The 16062-nt window shown below is 39.8% G+C and overlaps 2 protein-coding genes across 2 annotated transcripts in view; both read right to left on the reverse strand.

Moving 5' to 3' along the window:
• LRRC6 (leucine rich repeat containing 6) overlaps positions 1–3950 on the reverse strand; it is a 44137-nt gene extending 40187 nt beyond the window's left edge. Inside the window, exon 1 of the mRNA XM_009323381.1 lies at positions 3938–3950. Within this exon, the coding sequence (XP_009321656.1) occupies positions 3938–3950 (13 nt within the window). The remainder of the gene's footprint in view (positions 1–3937) is intronic.
• A 6758-nt stretch (positions 3951–10708) lies between these two features.
• Positions 10709–16062, reverse strand: part of TMEM71 (transmembrane protein 71) — a 17575-nt gene continuing 12221 nt past the window's right edge. Inside the window, exons 4-10 of the mRNA XM_009323382.1 lie at positions 15114–15171; positions 13826–14038; positions 12837–13006; positions 12146–12325; positions 11530–11605; positions 10969–11018; positions 10709–10785 (exon numbers count right to left, since the gene is read on the reverse strand). Of these exons, the coding sequence (XP_009321657.1) occupies positions 10709–10785; positions 10969–11018; positions 11530–11605; positions 12146–12325; positions 12837–13006; positions 13826–14038; positions 15114–15171 (824 nt within the window). The remainder of the gene's footprint in view (positions 10786–10968; positions 11019–11529; positions 11606–12145; positions 12326–12836; positions 13007–13825; positions 14039–15113; positions 15172–16062) is intronic.

Consider the following 16062-nt stretch of genomic DNA (forward strand, 5'->3'; position numbering starts at 1 on the left):
CTCCGGGTGCTGCTGTGGGCCGGCTCCCCTCCCCCGGGCCTTCGCCGCCAGGCGGTCCGTCAGGTTGTGTGCTTGTTCTGTACCCGCTTTGACGTGTCCTTACGTCAGAGCAGCCAGAAGCACTTGTGTGCCTGCCCAAGAAGCAAAGTGGCTTTTGTATAATCCAGAAGTGAGATTTCTGCGACTCTGGCTGCTCCTGACCCCTTTCTTTGGCTGTGCAATCATACATGAAATCCCTTTTCCTCAGGCATGTATCTTTCATCTATCCTTTGTATGACACTTTTGTCCTCCTCCTGCATATTCATCAACTAGTTTGCCTAACACATTTTGGGCTGAAAGCATGTTTTCTGTTGGCTATGGAAGCTGCCTGTTCCCGTGATTCATAGAATCATAGAATCGTTTAGGTTGGAAAAGACCTTTAAGATCATCAAGTCCAACCGTTAACCTAGCACTGCCAAGTCCACCACTAAACCATGTCCCTAAGCACCACATCTACACGTCTTTTAAATACCTCCAGGTAGTTGTAGAGAGCAATGAGGTCTCCCCTCAGCCTCCTTTTCTCCAGGCTAAACAACCCCAGCTCCCTCAGCCGCTCCTCATAAGGCTTGTTCTCCAGACCCCTCACCAGCCTCGTTGCCCTTCTCTGGACACGTTCCAACATCTCAACATCCTTCTTGTAGTGAGGGGCCCAAAACTGAACACAGTATTCGAGGTGCGGCCGCACCAGTGCTGAGTACAGGGGCACTATCACTTCCCTGCTCCTGCTGGCCACACTATTTCTGATACAGGCCAGGATGCCGTTGGCCTTCTTGGCCGCCTGGGCACACTGTCGGCTCATGTTCAGCCGGCTGTCGACCAACACCCCCAGGTCCTTTTCCGCCAGGCAGCTTTCCAGCCACTCTTCCCCAAGCCTGTAGCGCTGCATGGGGTTGTTGTGGCCGAAGTGCAGGACCCGGCACTTGGCCTTGTTGAATCTCATACAGTTGGCCTCGGCCCATCGATCCAGCCTGTCCAGGTCCCTCTGCAGAGCCTTCCTACCCTCCAGCAGATCAACACTGCCGCCCAACTTGGTGTCGTCTGCAAACTTCCTGAGGGTGCACTCCATCCCCTCATCCAGATCATTGATAAAGATATTGAACAAGACCGGCCCCAATACTGAGCCCTGGGGAACACCGCTCGTGACCGGCCGCCAACTGGATTGAACTCCATTCACCACAACTCTCTGGGCCCGGCCGTCCAGCCAGTTTTTGACCCAGCGCAGAGTCCACCTGTCTGAGCCATGAGCCGCCAGCTTCTCGAGGAGAATGCTGTGGGAGACGGTGTCAAAGGCCTTACTGAAGTCCAGGTAGACCACAAAGTCTGAAGTCCAGGTAGATAGCTACAGAAATTCTCATGTCTGACATTTTCTATTTTGCAGTTAATATAATGATGTAGCATTGCTTCACATACTTGATTAAGTTCCCAACTGGCAAAGTTATGGCACCTTAAACCTCAAAGAAACTGGATGGGACTACACATCTCAAGATATCACTAATGAGCTTTATGGAGTCCTTCATCTTATTCTGATCTGCTGGCCACCAGTTTGAGTTCAGTCCAATTCAGCAGTGCAAGAAGTATTCTGACATAGCGTTCATTTGCTCGCAAAGTAATAAAGGGTTTTTTATACTTAGATTTAAGCTCATATTTTCTTCTTTGTAAGTTCATATATCCTGTTTATTGCCATGTCAGGCCTCAATCACAACCTTGTAACAGCCCTCATCAATGACTCTAAAACTTCAGTTACAGAAGACGAACTGGCAAAATTGTCACCGGATCAAAGTGGAAACATCAGGAAAGTCAGTAGGTATTTCATCCCTCTTTGCTAACATGGGTCTTCATTAACCTAAAGGTCTAATCAAACCTCAAGATCATCTTCTACTAACAGGAAATTCACATATAAGTTTAAATAAGGCTGTAGGATTTTTCTTTTTTAAATTATCAAATTAATTTATTAAGTCATTTACCTCTGATGTAATACATGGAACTGCTCGCAGCCACTCTGCAACTTTCTAGTTGTATTGCTATTGAGAGGATAGGAGAAAGGAGATGTCATTGAGTTAAAGCCACTAGGTTTTGTGGAGATAATGAGGCATAAAGGAGCAGAAGTAGTTAATGCATGTTAGTTTAACTCCCTAGACCTTGTCCTGGTCTGTCTGACTGGGTAAGTAACAAATCCAGGCTGAGGACAAGGATGTTTACACAGCTGGTTGGACAGCAACACCCTGTGGCCCACGGCCACCCTACAGAGCCACAGAGACTAAAGAAGGGCCACTGGCGAGGCCTTCTGCTACCTACCCATTTATTTCATACTAAATTGCAGGCCCCTTCAAACAGTGACTTTTATAGCTGCACCTTTTCCTAGAACTATTAATTTTTTACTTGAGAGCATAGCTCGTAATCAAGGTAATCAATTTCAAGAAGAAAAAAACCTTGTTCTTGCTGTGTCCAGTATTTTAAATGCTGTGTCTACATTGTATCGCACAGAAATACCTCCATTATTTCATTTTGCTAAAAACATGGTTTTTTTTCATCCCTTTTGCAGAGATTCTATATCATAGTTCTGAAGAAAGCAATATAAAATCCGCAATTAATTAAATTGCAATATACTAAGGTGTGGTGTGTCGACCGTGGCTAGCTGCTAGGTGCCTACCCAGCCGTACTCTCACTCCCCCTCCTCCACAGGACAGAGGGAGGAAATATGATGAAAAGTTCATGGATTGAGATAAGGACAGGGAGATCATACAGCAATTACCATCATGGGCAAAACAGACTCAACTTGGAGAAATTAATTTAATTTATTGCCAATTAAACAGAGCAGGATACTGAGAAATAATAACAAATCTAAAAACACCTTCCCTCCACTCCTCCCTTCTTCCCAGATCAACTTCACTTCAAAGTTGAAGTGTACATTGTACCTGTGTGTCCTGATTTAAACCACAGTTTGTTATAATGAGTATTTATGTAGGTTCTGAATTGCCAAATTTAGTTAAGCTGTAGGACTGCTTGTTTGAGCAGGTAACTTCTCACTTGTGATGAGCATAAAAGAGGTATTCTCTGTACACCAGTGACTGAAAAGCTCTCAGAGTCTATTTGTTTTCCTCTTGTGAAGAACAGCTTTGTTTATGACTCAGGGCTAAACTATTCAGGAAGTCAGAAAGCAGTGCTTTGGAGCATGCATTTGGAACGCTCTAGTCCTAACCTGGTGGCCTTGATTTCATTGGGAATAATGACATAGCGACAAAGTGTAACATACCATCCTTGAGTATCTGAGGTATTGTGCTAAGACCCTTGGATGCTCAAAATGTGAGACTATCATTGCAATATGGCTCTCCAAGTTGTGCCTTCTTGTTTCTAACTTCCAATATACTCAATTCAAAGGCTAAGAGGTCTGCCAGACTGTCTTGTTGCCCTTGGGATACATTGAACTCCTGAACCCTGACACAGTTTCAGAAACACTCATAGAATCATAGAAAAGTTTGGGTTGGAAGGGACCTCTAAAGGTCATCTTGTCCAACCCCCCTGCCGTGGGCAGGGACATCTTCAACTAGATCAGGTTGCTCAGAGCCCCCTCCAACCTGACCTGGAATGTTTCCAGGGATGGGGCATCCACCACCTCTCTGGGCAACCTGTGCCAGTGTTTCACCACCCTCAGCGTAAAAAATGTCTTCCTTATCTCTAGTCTGAATCTACCCTCTTTTAGTTTAAAACCATTCTCCCTTGTCCTGTCGCAACAGGCCCTGCTAAAATGTCCTTGTTGACCTTCACTTTCACCACATAAAAATTCAGATAATCCCAAATGCTTTTAGTCTTAGCAGCATTTTAGATTTTACACACAGAAGAATTTTCTGATGCATAGAAAGTGAAAGAATGATAATTCATAAATCCAGCACATACATACACGCTTGCAGCATGGTGGCCTATGTAATAGCTGCTTTTACAATATGCTTCATGCAACAAAATGTTTGCAGCCCGTACAACATCAACACAATATACATATACAAAATTCAGTGTAACTTGCAGGTCCGGTGTTGTACAACTTCTCAAAAGACTTTTGCATTCATTTATTTCAAATATTTCAAATTAAATAAAAGTTTATATTTACATACATTGACCTTATTGTGTTCATTATTTTCATGCAGTTATTTTTCCCTCAAATTATGTACTAAGACCTCTAAGTAGCACAAGCCCAAATTCTTAGCTTGAAGCAATATACATGACGGAGATAATGTAATGAGCCACATTACGAACAGGAGAATGGAGTTGAGGAAGAAGAAAAAGGGTCCCATCTGGCATGCCTTCCCTGAAGAAATTCACTTTATCACTTTAACACATTACAAGTTCATTTGTTAAATGTGTAAAACAATGCAATATAAAATAGATTTCTGTCATGACAAAAATAAGCTTTATAGCATTATTATTACAGTGAATCAGAAGTATTTTGAATATGTGTTCACTCCATCAGTATACACTCATGTAAGGTGCTACAGCCCTAGCAAATTGATGTCCATGGACAAATCTTAAGCTGTTAAAATGCTGCAGGTCAGAATCTTAGCTGGTGGAAATCAGCTGACTGATACCCACTTAGAAGCTGAACCTATGTATTTCTATTTATTTCCTATTAAATTATTATTATTTGTTTTGGTTTTGTTATTGTTGTTACTGTTATCATTACTGTTATTATTATTATATTCTATGGTGGTAACAGTTATTTAGTAACTGTAACAAAATGAGGCTTTCATTTTTCACACCGAAGTACCAATAAATCCTTTCCCAAAGAGCACACAATCTACAGGGCAGGACATAGCTCACAAATAACAAATTCATTGGAATATATGCAATTCCTAATAATAGTCTTCATTATTGACAACACCCTCAAATACAGGAAGAAATGCAAACAGGAACAACTTTACTGATACGTAAATGCCAGAGATAAGGAAAAAAAAAGCAGCATGAGAAACCGTAAAAAAGAAATAATATAAAATGAAGTAACAATTTTGCTCAGTGTATATTAAAATGTACAAAGGGGTTTACAAAACACTGCAGCTAATTCACAAAAAATACATCAAAGAGCAGATTCTGCAGAACTGGACTAAATGGGCATACCTGTATTCTATACCAGTGTGGTTTTCCCATATCATTGAACTCAAAAATGTTAATCTTTGTATGGTTTGGCTTCTATGAGTAATGCTTTCAGGATAAATACAAAACAGACTTGCTCACAGACTAGGAACATTGTAAGCTAAGGGATGCCATAAATATTATCATCGTGCTTGCTGCTGTTTCCTTCAACACGAACATTCACACTATTAAGCACTCTGTGATATATACTCAAGAATGGCCCTGAAATTCAGCTGAACACAGCAAGAAATGGGAGAGTATAATACAAGGCGTAATGACAACAAAATAATAGTAATGGAAGGTATGAGATAATGTACAGGGGGTCATAAATCCATATCTTGAAATTCTTCTTTGATTCTCTTTTTCTAAATAAGGTGCTATATTAAAGTGGAGTAAGAGTTTAATCACTGGGGACAGAAACATAAAATTCTAGTAGTCCTCTCTGTTTGTAGATGCATCAATTAATCATTAATCAACAAGTGGATTTACTTTGCTAGAATTACAGTTCACAATTATCCTAAGCTTGATACTCTAGTTAACAGAAGCTGCAAATACTAATTACCTCTGAAAGTCTGGATTTCAACATTTAGGTTAGAAAATGCGTCTTCAATTTTTCATCAGACAGATCCTGGCTTCAATTTTTCATCCAACAGGATTGAACATATTATTGTGCGTCTTTTCAGAGAAACAATACAAGGCTTGCTTTTATGTCCGTTGGAATATATGGAAGGCAACTGCCAAAGCCAGCCAGTCTGGTAACTGAATAGAACTTTGTTAATTCAACATTAATGAATATCACAGAGGGCAGAACTTAACAGATCCCAAGCATGTAATTTTTAGCCCTTGAACTCCAATTGCCAAATTGTCCCAGAACTTCCCCCTCCCCAGATCAGAAAAATTCTAATTTACGGTTTATATTTATTCATAGACAGATTAAAGCAATTCATTTTAGACAAAATTCTTGGCAAACTGAATCAGCTTTTTCTTCACTTTACAGTGAACTGACTAGTTTACAGTGAACTCATTTTTTTCTAGTTTTCAGCATAATCGCCTCGATGGCTGCAGGGTAATTGCAGTCTTAGACTTTTCTCTCAGTGTAGCATTTCATCTTCCAGATTATACTTCCAGGAGATCATTTAAACACTGAAGATTTCTATAATCCTTTAGTTTAAAAAGTGCATTTAGTAAAGGACCTGTTATAACTAGCAATAAAATAGGTAACACAAAATATGTATACATATTACACAATGATATTTACTCTCAGTTGTCTCCATAGTTAAAGTAAATAAAGAAGCAGAATTATTTAATACTGACAAAATTATTCAAGTGTATTAACTACAAGTAAATATGAGGATGAGTATTATAACTACTATTATAGTTACATAATACATCAGTTTGATGAAGAAGAACATTCTATTGTCACCATTTATTGAAACTATAAAACCTGGTCTTGTTACATCAGATGGTCTGTCTTCATATAAAGTCAATTTAATGCACTGGGCAAAAGTAAATTACTATGCAAAATTGGTAATTTGGGTGAAATTTCCCTCTGAGCTCTTAATGCTGAGCTATTGATGCTTATCTGCAAAATATAACCGGCATATATTTACACTTTGAAAGAGAAATGTACATTTTAACTTAATTTCAACTACCCTTTTCCTCATTGCATCACTTGTTTGGATTTCTGATGCTAGAAATACAGCTATAACCTGCTTGAGCTTGGCTGAGACAGAGTTGCACAGACAGCGGTGGTTCAGTTTTGTCGATTCTTTCTTCCACCAGAACCTTCCGTTCGTGTGCTTTTGCTGCAGGGTTTTCAAATCCCTGTCATTATGCCCGCCAGCCTGATTGTACCCCATGGGCAGACCTAGCCCTTCCACAGGCAGCATTTCATGTCTGATTTACCAGCTGGGCTGTGCTAGCGTTGCGTCTACCACAACAGGGGAGAAGTAGACTAGAAGCAGCACTAGTTATAGAATGGTTTGGTGGGCAATAGCATCCTCGCTCATTGCCATCATTTTGTTGCATGGGAAGATGAAATCCATGCTGTCCTAGCTAAACTAGCATACAGGGAGATATTTTAAGAAGCAGATTATTAAAAGCTTGGATTAACAAGATAACAGTTTTTGGTTACCCACAGGTTCTATGTGTAATTTAGTCTCTGTTGTAGCAAAGATCCAAACTGAAAAATAGGGCTCAGTGTTTCCAAAGTAAAGTTAATACCTGCAGGTCTCGTATTTTTGTACGTGAATCCAGGTAATTCAGATTTATCATTGCTTCTCCACATCCTGATTCCTGGCTTTTTGAAGAGTGCTTTCCTTCCAATAATATTTCTTTCTTCCTTCTTTTTCTCTTTTCTTAATGTGCAGCATAAAGGCCACAAGGCAGTGCACACACATGATACAATAAAGCTTCTGAAATATATTACCGCAGGTACTCAGCCACTATCCAAATCCATTATCTTTGCCAGCATGTTGTTACAAGAAATTAATATATAAAGTATTGGAAGACGTCAGCTGTTTACCAAAAACTGAATGGGAATTGCAAAACACTATTTACCATCAATTCCTTATCAAAATGCTTGTAAGGACCCCATGCTTGTAGGACTTCATTGACGTAAGAGACTAGAGGTACAGCAATCATTTTGCATGACTGCTTTCAGATAGTCACCAAGAAGTACAGCCTCACCCACAGTTTGACCAGAACAAAAATAAAAGTAAAGTGAATTGTATTTTGAAGGAAGAATACTAACAATTCTGTTTTTTTTTTTCCACGGTAACATGTGTAACAGTAGCCATAAGGAGGTATCCAGTAGTTTGATGCTGAAGAGCTGAGGAAAATAAATTTGAGGAGGAGGAAAAATGAAAACTGTTAGTGAACTCCTTTTGAAATATACAGAAGTAACTACTCTGCCTTTAAGTTTTTATGAAAGGCAAGAGACAAGCTTGTTTTGAAATGCTGGAGGTCCTGTCTCGCAGTAACCTATGCCAGTCTATATTTAGTTTACTCCTGATAGGCAACGAGTCCCAGGTTCTCCACTCCATCCTGTAGTACCTGCTTTGGTTAATATTGATACTGGCTTTCAAAATCAGAGTCAGCTTTAAAGCTGACTTTAAAGTGTTGCAGCCCTTAAATAAACAGTTCCACTGACTTTAGGAAGCGCCAGATCTAGCGTCCACTGCTTGGCACGCTGGATGAGTAGGATGTATTTTTCATCATAGGCTTTAGTAAGTCTGCAAAGTGATCAAATGCCTGCATACCGTTCTAAAATGCTTTGTTCTCAGGATGAACATCCTCTTTCTGAGGGCTGACCGAAAGGTTTTCCAGGTTGCATCTGCAGCTGTGCAGATGCCTTTAGATCTCAGAAGCTGAACTGCACTCAACCAGCGAACTGATGAACAAGGCTGTTTTATCCACACTATAAGGAACACAAACCCGCGCACAGCTCCACTTAGTTCCCTCTTTTCATTTTTATCTGTTCAAAGTAAAGAGATAAAGGAAATAACGGAGCCAGGACTGGGATGGCCAGCTCCAAGTACAAATAAATCTATGCTCGTTTTAAGGGTTCTGAGCTGCACCAAGACTTAGAAATGCTTGATAAACAGAAACTGGAGACTGAGGATGAGGCTTAACTGAAAAAGAATAGGGAAAAGAAGAATCTGCATGTGTTTTCCAGATATTCTGGACTGATAAATGTTGATGCTGCTTCACTCCTTCAGTGGAATGGTACCAAGTTAGAGCAGTACAGCACCTGGCCCTGCTGTTCTGTTCAAACTTGGAAAAAGGAAGACTTGCTTTGCCCGTTACTGAAAAACATGTTTTCTCTGGGCGGAAGCACAGCATTTGTTTAACAGCTTACACTATTTAGCAACTGTTGTCAAACAATTAAAAAATAATTCATCCAAATAAAATGAAAAAGGAGGTTTAGACAGCAAAGTGGAGTAATTCATAGTGGAAACTGGCAAGGGTCCCGCAGCTAAACCTTCTTTTAATGAAAAGTCCAGGGAACCTTTCTGGCATGCTTGAACCCCCTTTCATAATAGGGCTCACCCCAAAAAGCATGGATTTCTTTCTAAATTTAAACATATACTTACCAATTATTCTTTCTTTCCAATTATTTCCTGGAGGGGGGAAATAAAGCATACATTTTTGTATGTCTTGATTTAAACCACAGTTTGTTATAATGAGTATTTATGTAGGTTCTGAATTGCCAAATTTAGTTAAGCTGTAGGACTGCTTGTTTGAGCAGGTAACTTCTCAATTGTGATGAGCATAAAAGAGGTATTCTCTGTACACCAGTGACTGAAAAGCTCTCAGAGTCTATTTGTTTTGTTTATGACTCAGGGCTAAACTATTCAGGAAGTCAGAAAGCAGTGCTTTGGAGCATGTATTTGGAACGCTCTAGTCCTAACCTGGTGGCCTTGATTTTATTGGGAATAATGACATAGCGACAAAGTGTAACATACCATCCTTGAGTATCTGAGGTATTGTGCTAAGACCCTTGGATGCTCAAAACGTGAGACTATCATTGCAATATGGCTCTCCAAGTTGTGCCTTCTTGTTTCTAACTTCCAATATACTCAATTCAAAGGCTAAGAGGTCTGCCAGACTGTCTTGTTGCCCTTGGGATACATTGAACTCCTGAACCCTGACACAGTTTCAGAAACAAACAATATCCTTTTGAGCTTCACTTTCACCACATAAAAATTCAAATAAGCCCAAAAGTTTTTAGTCTTAGCAGCATTTTAGATTTTACACACTCAGAAGACTTTTCTGCTGCATAAAAAGTGAAAGAATGGTAATTCATAAATCCAGCGTGTACAAACATGCTTGCAGCATGGAGGTCTAGGTATGAGCTTGCTCTAAAGATATAATTCAGACCTTCTAAATACATAAGTCTTTTTCTCCAGAAGGATTTAGAAGCTACAGCTCTGTGCAAAACTTTGAAATAAAGCAGTCTGAAACAGCAACGTCAGCACCTTTATTCAATTGATCAGACTGATTTAATACTTCTAAGACATTTATCAGACTACCGTATAAGCCAAAGGCAAAGCCCTGTCCTGAATCTAATGGTGCATTGGGTTAGTGGGGCCAAGTCATACCAATTCTGCAGTCCCTGGAAGGTGGTGATGGGACTAGCACCATAGTTAGCTGTTTTTATTTTTTCCAGTCAAAAAAAAAAGGCTTGGTTTGGTGGCTTGGGAGTGGACTTCAGTGCAAGGCTTGAAAGTACACCTCTGGATTCATAGTAAGTTACTACCCTTGGTCTGTCTCTGCATATTCATGTTATGGCATATTAGGTTTACCTTCCTTTTCTGCTAACAAATGGGTGTTACAATATTTATTGCACTTTAGGAAAAAGCAGTTTTTCAAAATAAACAGAAAGTTTCTATGAATACAAATCAGTAACAGGAAAAGCTGAATCCTCCATCAATAACTTCAGATCATGCCTTCTATCTTTTAACATGAAAACAACAGAAGGAATCTCTCCTTCTTCTTCTTAATACAAGATTTCTAAATTCCTCTATTCATCACATGACACTGGAGCCACTTACCAAAACTTAGTTGTTTTGAAAGGTGTGTCAAGACTGAAGAAAGATGACACAGCAGCATCCTGGGACAAAAGAACTGTGAAATTCAAATGCAAAATCCTGTAACTGATTGAAGGTTACATTCTGTCCCCATATGCCCACATATTGCTCCTATTAGCATCAATAAGAGCTGTGGATATACATCCGAGGATGGATTTTGGCCCTCAGATGTGACTTAGTAAAATCTTGTGTGTTGAATATAGAGTAAGTTTGTACTTACAAACTAAAATTATCAGCAACAAAGTGGCAGACCGTCCTCCCAGAAAATATCTGAGAACATAACAATACCCATAAAGGTTAAAAAAACAAGGGATGCATATTGGGTTAACAGAGGCGAAGCATGGGTGGGAGGAGAAGAGAAAGGTTTTTGCAGATGAACCCTCTGAACTCTGGTAGGTGCACTGCAATTTGAAACTTTAAATTACTTAAGCTATTGAGGATTATCTCCTAGAAAGAAAGACCTCATGATTCCCAGACTGAGAAACACCCATACTAGTCACTTAGAAAGACATGGATCCATTCTGATTCTTCTCAGCCTTTCAAAACCTATGTCCAAGCACACTTGAGAAAGTAGTTTTCATATCTGCGTACGTATTTCTTATTTTTGTGCATATCTATATAGCTCAGATAATTGCCTGCATCGACTATCATGTGAAAATATATTTTCATAATAAGATATATCTAACTTTGAAAATGTGATCCTTAATTTATGTTTTATTCACCAGTTGAAATGGAGTAAGCATTAATGTCAGAAACAACAAATAAAAGAAATAAAAATTACCTTGTACATATTGAAATGATTAAACACGTGATCAGTGCAACCATCTGAGAAAGGACATTTCGCACTGTCCTGGATTCTAAAACAAAAAGCAGGAGAATAATTTTCATGAGTTTTCAGGAAAGTAAATATATGACAGGAGGTGTTTGCAAAGACTACCTTCAGCCTGTGAGGCCAGACTCTTCAGTTTCTTTCTAAGAGAATTTGCCTAGAGTGATTCAAAGCGGAAACCTAATTTTCATGCTCTGGGTGTCTCTCAGGAGTCTTTTTCCCCCACGGCCATAGAGACACTGTGCCCTCCATGCTCCCAGAAAACAAGCTTTTCTGAATAATTGCCTGTCTCAGTGTTTGTTCCCATGCCCTTTCCTCCATTTTCCTCTTCACTCCACCTTTTTCTTTTTCCAGTTATCACTGAAAATAGGAGAGGAAAAGACGTGAGCAGGAAGGAGAAAACAAGTAAATATCAATTTTAAGATTTTGTTATTTTTAATCAGTTATTTAAAATGTATGTTTCAGGAAATAAATTCGATTTTTTCAAGGGGCCATATCAATATTTTTAATGTGAGTGTTTTCAGTTCACTCTACAAATGAGGCAGAGCAGAATAAGAATGTAACATACCTGCACTGCTCAAAGTTTCTTCATTTGCATTTATCATAAATGGAGAACAGGATTTTGAAGCACAAAATGGTCTCTCAGGCTGAAGAAACTCGTCATCTTTGGTGAGAGAGGCTCCATTAGATGCTGGAGTTTGCCTTTGTGGCACATGGCTATTATATTCAGAAGAAAAGTCTGAATCACCTACAAAAAGTGCATATGTAACTGAGATTGCACAAAAGAAGAGCTTTGAGACTTTGTGTTAATGAATTTTGTGGGGGGAAAAATTAATTACTTAATCACAGGGAGGTTTCCAAATTGTTAGGGGTAGGGAATTGGCAGGTTCAATGTATGCAGGAGAAAATATGTAAAGACAAAACTGCATAGAGCGTAACACAATGACATTATCAAAACAGCCAGGTGAAAGCAGGCAGTGCCAGATATTAATGACACCAGCATAAACATCACTGGTGATGAATTTGGATTCAAATCCAGTCTAAAAATGCCTTTTTGGCACAAAGGTCTTTGTGGACTCATACTGTGTTTCAGTGCCAGGAGCTCAGTTCACCACTTACAATTCTGTTGTTCTCCTATCCTTTACCTGCACACCTTGGCAGACAACCCCTGCAAAACCTATAGAAAGAGATACCCAAGTCCCACTAAATACAGACTGTAAAGTTGTAGCTCGATTACTTGGTGCCTGGTCAGGGCTTACCAATATCACTCTGACTGGCTTCTAGTTTATTGCAGCCATCAGGCCAAGGACCATCTACATGGCAGGAATCCATATTGCTGAGGATGGTGCTGCTGAGCCATGAACTGGAGGCACCGAGATTGAACAAGCTGGCAAGAGAGCGACGGATTTTCTTCCTTCGCCTGAATACACTAGAAAGACAAGACACATTCTCAAGGAACAGAGTTAATTATTCTTGTTGAGCAGGGGCAGAGCTCTAAAGCTTGCAGGACTGACAGGAAAGAACCAGGTTCTGGGTGCTGTTCCTAGCTCTGTTCTTGACCCTGGGTATGTCACCAAGAATGACTGCTGCACACTGCAGTAATGTCAAGGAACGTATGAGCAGCATGGCAACATATCCTGCATTGTGATACTGGATATTGTGACACCAAATGATACTACAGTTATTGGGCTCTGATACTGCTCTGAGTGGTCTCATGCTACCCATGAGTTTCACCCTACCGTGTCCCCTTTGGTGCAGACTGAATCCACTGTACTTCAACTTTTTTGAACTACATTTTAGATAACTTCCTAAACTGATGTTCTTCTGAAATCAAGAGAGATTTTTCCCTGAGTAAGAATTCCAGGACCAGACCTTTTTATTTTTTTATATATATGAGCATATATATATATATATATATTTTCCTTTTTCTTATTGCTCATCATGGTGACACCCCATTGGCAAAATGAGCTGTAGCTCTCCTTTTTCTTTATTGCACACAACTCCAATTACAGCAACAACTGTGTACTGAAGAGGTTTTGGGTAAGTAAGATTAGACATGACTGAAAATCAAGTTGTTATTTCAATCACTGCACTCTCTAAACTAAATCAATTTAGACGTTCCCATTAAGAAGCAATGCTGATCTTGTGCCAAGCAAAATGTAGACAGCCACACAGATACCACCAGATAAGTTCAGAAATGTGGAGCCAATTGCCAACATGGAGTAAAATCTGCATATAGCTCACTTACCGAACTAAATTCTCTTTATATGTAACACTTGTCTGGGATGGTGTCAGTGTTATGTTACCCTTTTCATCAGACAGAAAACTGTCTTCTGTCAAAACATAATAACCATTAGAAAGCAGTCGAGGGCTGCGGCGACATGTGGAAAGGGAGCCTGTCAGAGGATTTGTGGAACAACACTCATAGGCAGCGTCATCATCCAAAAAGGCACAAGCATAACTGAAAAGGAGAAATGAAACCCTCTAATTTAGTGAATGTCTAGACAGCGCAAACCCATGATTTAATAATAATGAATTTACATTACCAGCTGATGGGCGCTAGTAATGACATAGGTTTAAAATGTGTGGATATAATGATATTCCTTCTGGACCTAGGGGGTTTCAGCTGGCTAGAGTGTGCCTCCATCACACTTTCCAGAGCTTCAGATTACAGGAGGGCTTCATGCCAGGTGGAGCATTTCGTGAATGCAAGGAGCCAGCTTGAATTGAGAAGTGCATGGTGTATTTCTGAGGCAGTGCCCTTGGCCAAGGAGTCCTGCCAGATCTACACCTACCTGGAGCCATCAGAGGTATTCCTGTATTTTGCTTCCCTGAGTTTCTCTGCATGGCACAAGCCTGAGTGCCTCTGAACCAGGCAGGATTTATTTGCTTTTTATAACCTAGCCATACTTAATGAAGATTTAAGGATACATGACTTTTAATTCTCACAAATCCTAGAGTACCATGCAGCTAGAACAACACGGGATAAAGTCTACACATTGGTGATAACTACATCCAGCACTGAAATACAATTGACTTTGAGATGAAATATAGCACAGGAAAATATACTATGCAGTATTTAAAATAGAAGTGAGTAGTGACAGAGCTGAAAGAATCTCAATGTTGTAGACATTTTACTCAGCTCAAGTAAAATGGGATTTATGGTGAGTCCTTTCTCCTCAACACCTTTGAGTTCCACGTGGCCATGCAGTGACATCCATGGAAAGAAAGGAAGACACTGGGTTGATTCAGTGGCTGACATGGGTTTCAGTGGCAGGTTTAACTATCCCATATGGCATGTCACAGAGGGATACCATAATTTCAGTGGAGGGGAAAGCAGGCGGAACAGAGATACTCCAAAACCTTGTAATTGCAAAGCCAGTGCTTCCAAACTCCATAGCAGTACTTCTGAACTTCCATTTAAAGCAGTAATTAAATTAATATCAGCACTACAATTCTAAGTGGCCCAAAAGGGATTTTACAAAATCTCCAACAAAATAAAAATAAAATTAAACAAGTATAATTTTCCTCAGTACCTTGGAAAAATACGTTGTGAGAGGCTGCGTCTATGTTCTCCATCAAATACTGTTGAACCTGCAGAGGCAAAGGCCAAATAAGAAGGAGTCATTATCATACCCACTGACAGCCCAAACAGTTGACAGGTCTTCACTGAGAGGTACCTTGTGCATATCAAAAAGATCATTAAAGAAGCTAAAAAAGAAACGGAAATTAAGGGAGAGATTAAAGGAGATAAAACAGATGAAAGAATGGAGGAAAGACATAGTGTTTTAGGAAACTCATCTCAACCAGGACAACACAGAATCAGAGACAACCATAGAATCATAGAATCATTAAGGTTGGAAAAGACCTCTAAGATCATCGAGTCCAACCATCGACACAACACCACCATGCCCACTAAACCATGTCCCTAAGCGCCTCATCTACACGTCTTTTAAATACCTCCAGGGATGGTGACTCCACCACTTCCCTGGGCAGCCTCTTCCAATGTTTAACCACTCTTTGAGTACAGAAATTTTTCCTCACGTCCAAATAATCAAATACTTGTACTCTGTACTTGTACTCTGCACAGCTTACAAGCTTGAGAGAAATAATTATGGACACAAATGCAATAGCTACAGTAATTTTAATGGTGTTTTCCCAGGAATCTGCTTCATGCCAAAAATAGTACGTGTACTGGCAATAGATACAGAGTAGAATGGAAGGGTCACCTTTACCATTACAATGTATTTTTCAGATGAAAATTGCAGACATGGCACGACAGGCATAGGGACAGCGACAGTGACAAAGATTTGACAATAATATTGTGTCAGGAGACTAAGGAAATAGGATTTGTCTGGATCACCGTGGCTCAAGTCTGCAAAGTGCTGCCAGAGGCTCAGCATCTGACAGAATCAGTCTTATGAAATATGAGCAGTTGCTATCCATAGGGAGAATTTATCTCTGTTATTACGTGGAACGATAAAA

The sequence above is a fragment of the Pygoscelis adeliae genome, unplaced genomic scaffold, assembly GCF_000699105.1.
Source record: "Pygoscelis adeliae isolate BGI_AS28 unplaced genomic scaffold, ASM69910v1 Scaffold103, whole genome shotgun sequence".
NCBI classification, from domain to species: Eukaryota; Metazoa; Chordata; class Aves; order Sphenisciformes; family Spheniscidae; genus Pygoscelis; species Pygoscelis adeliae.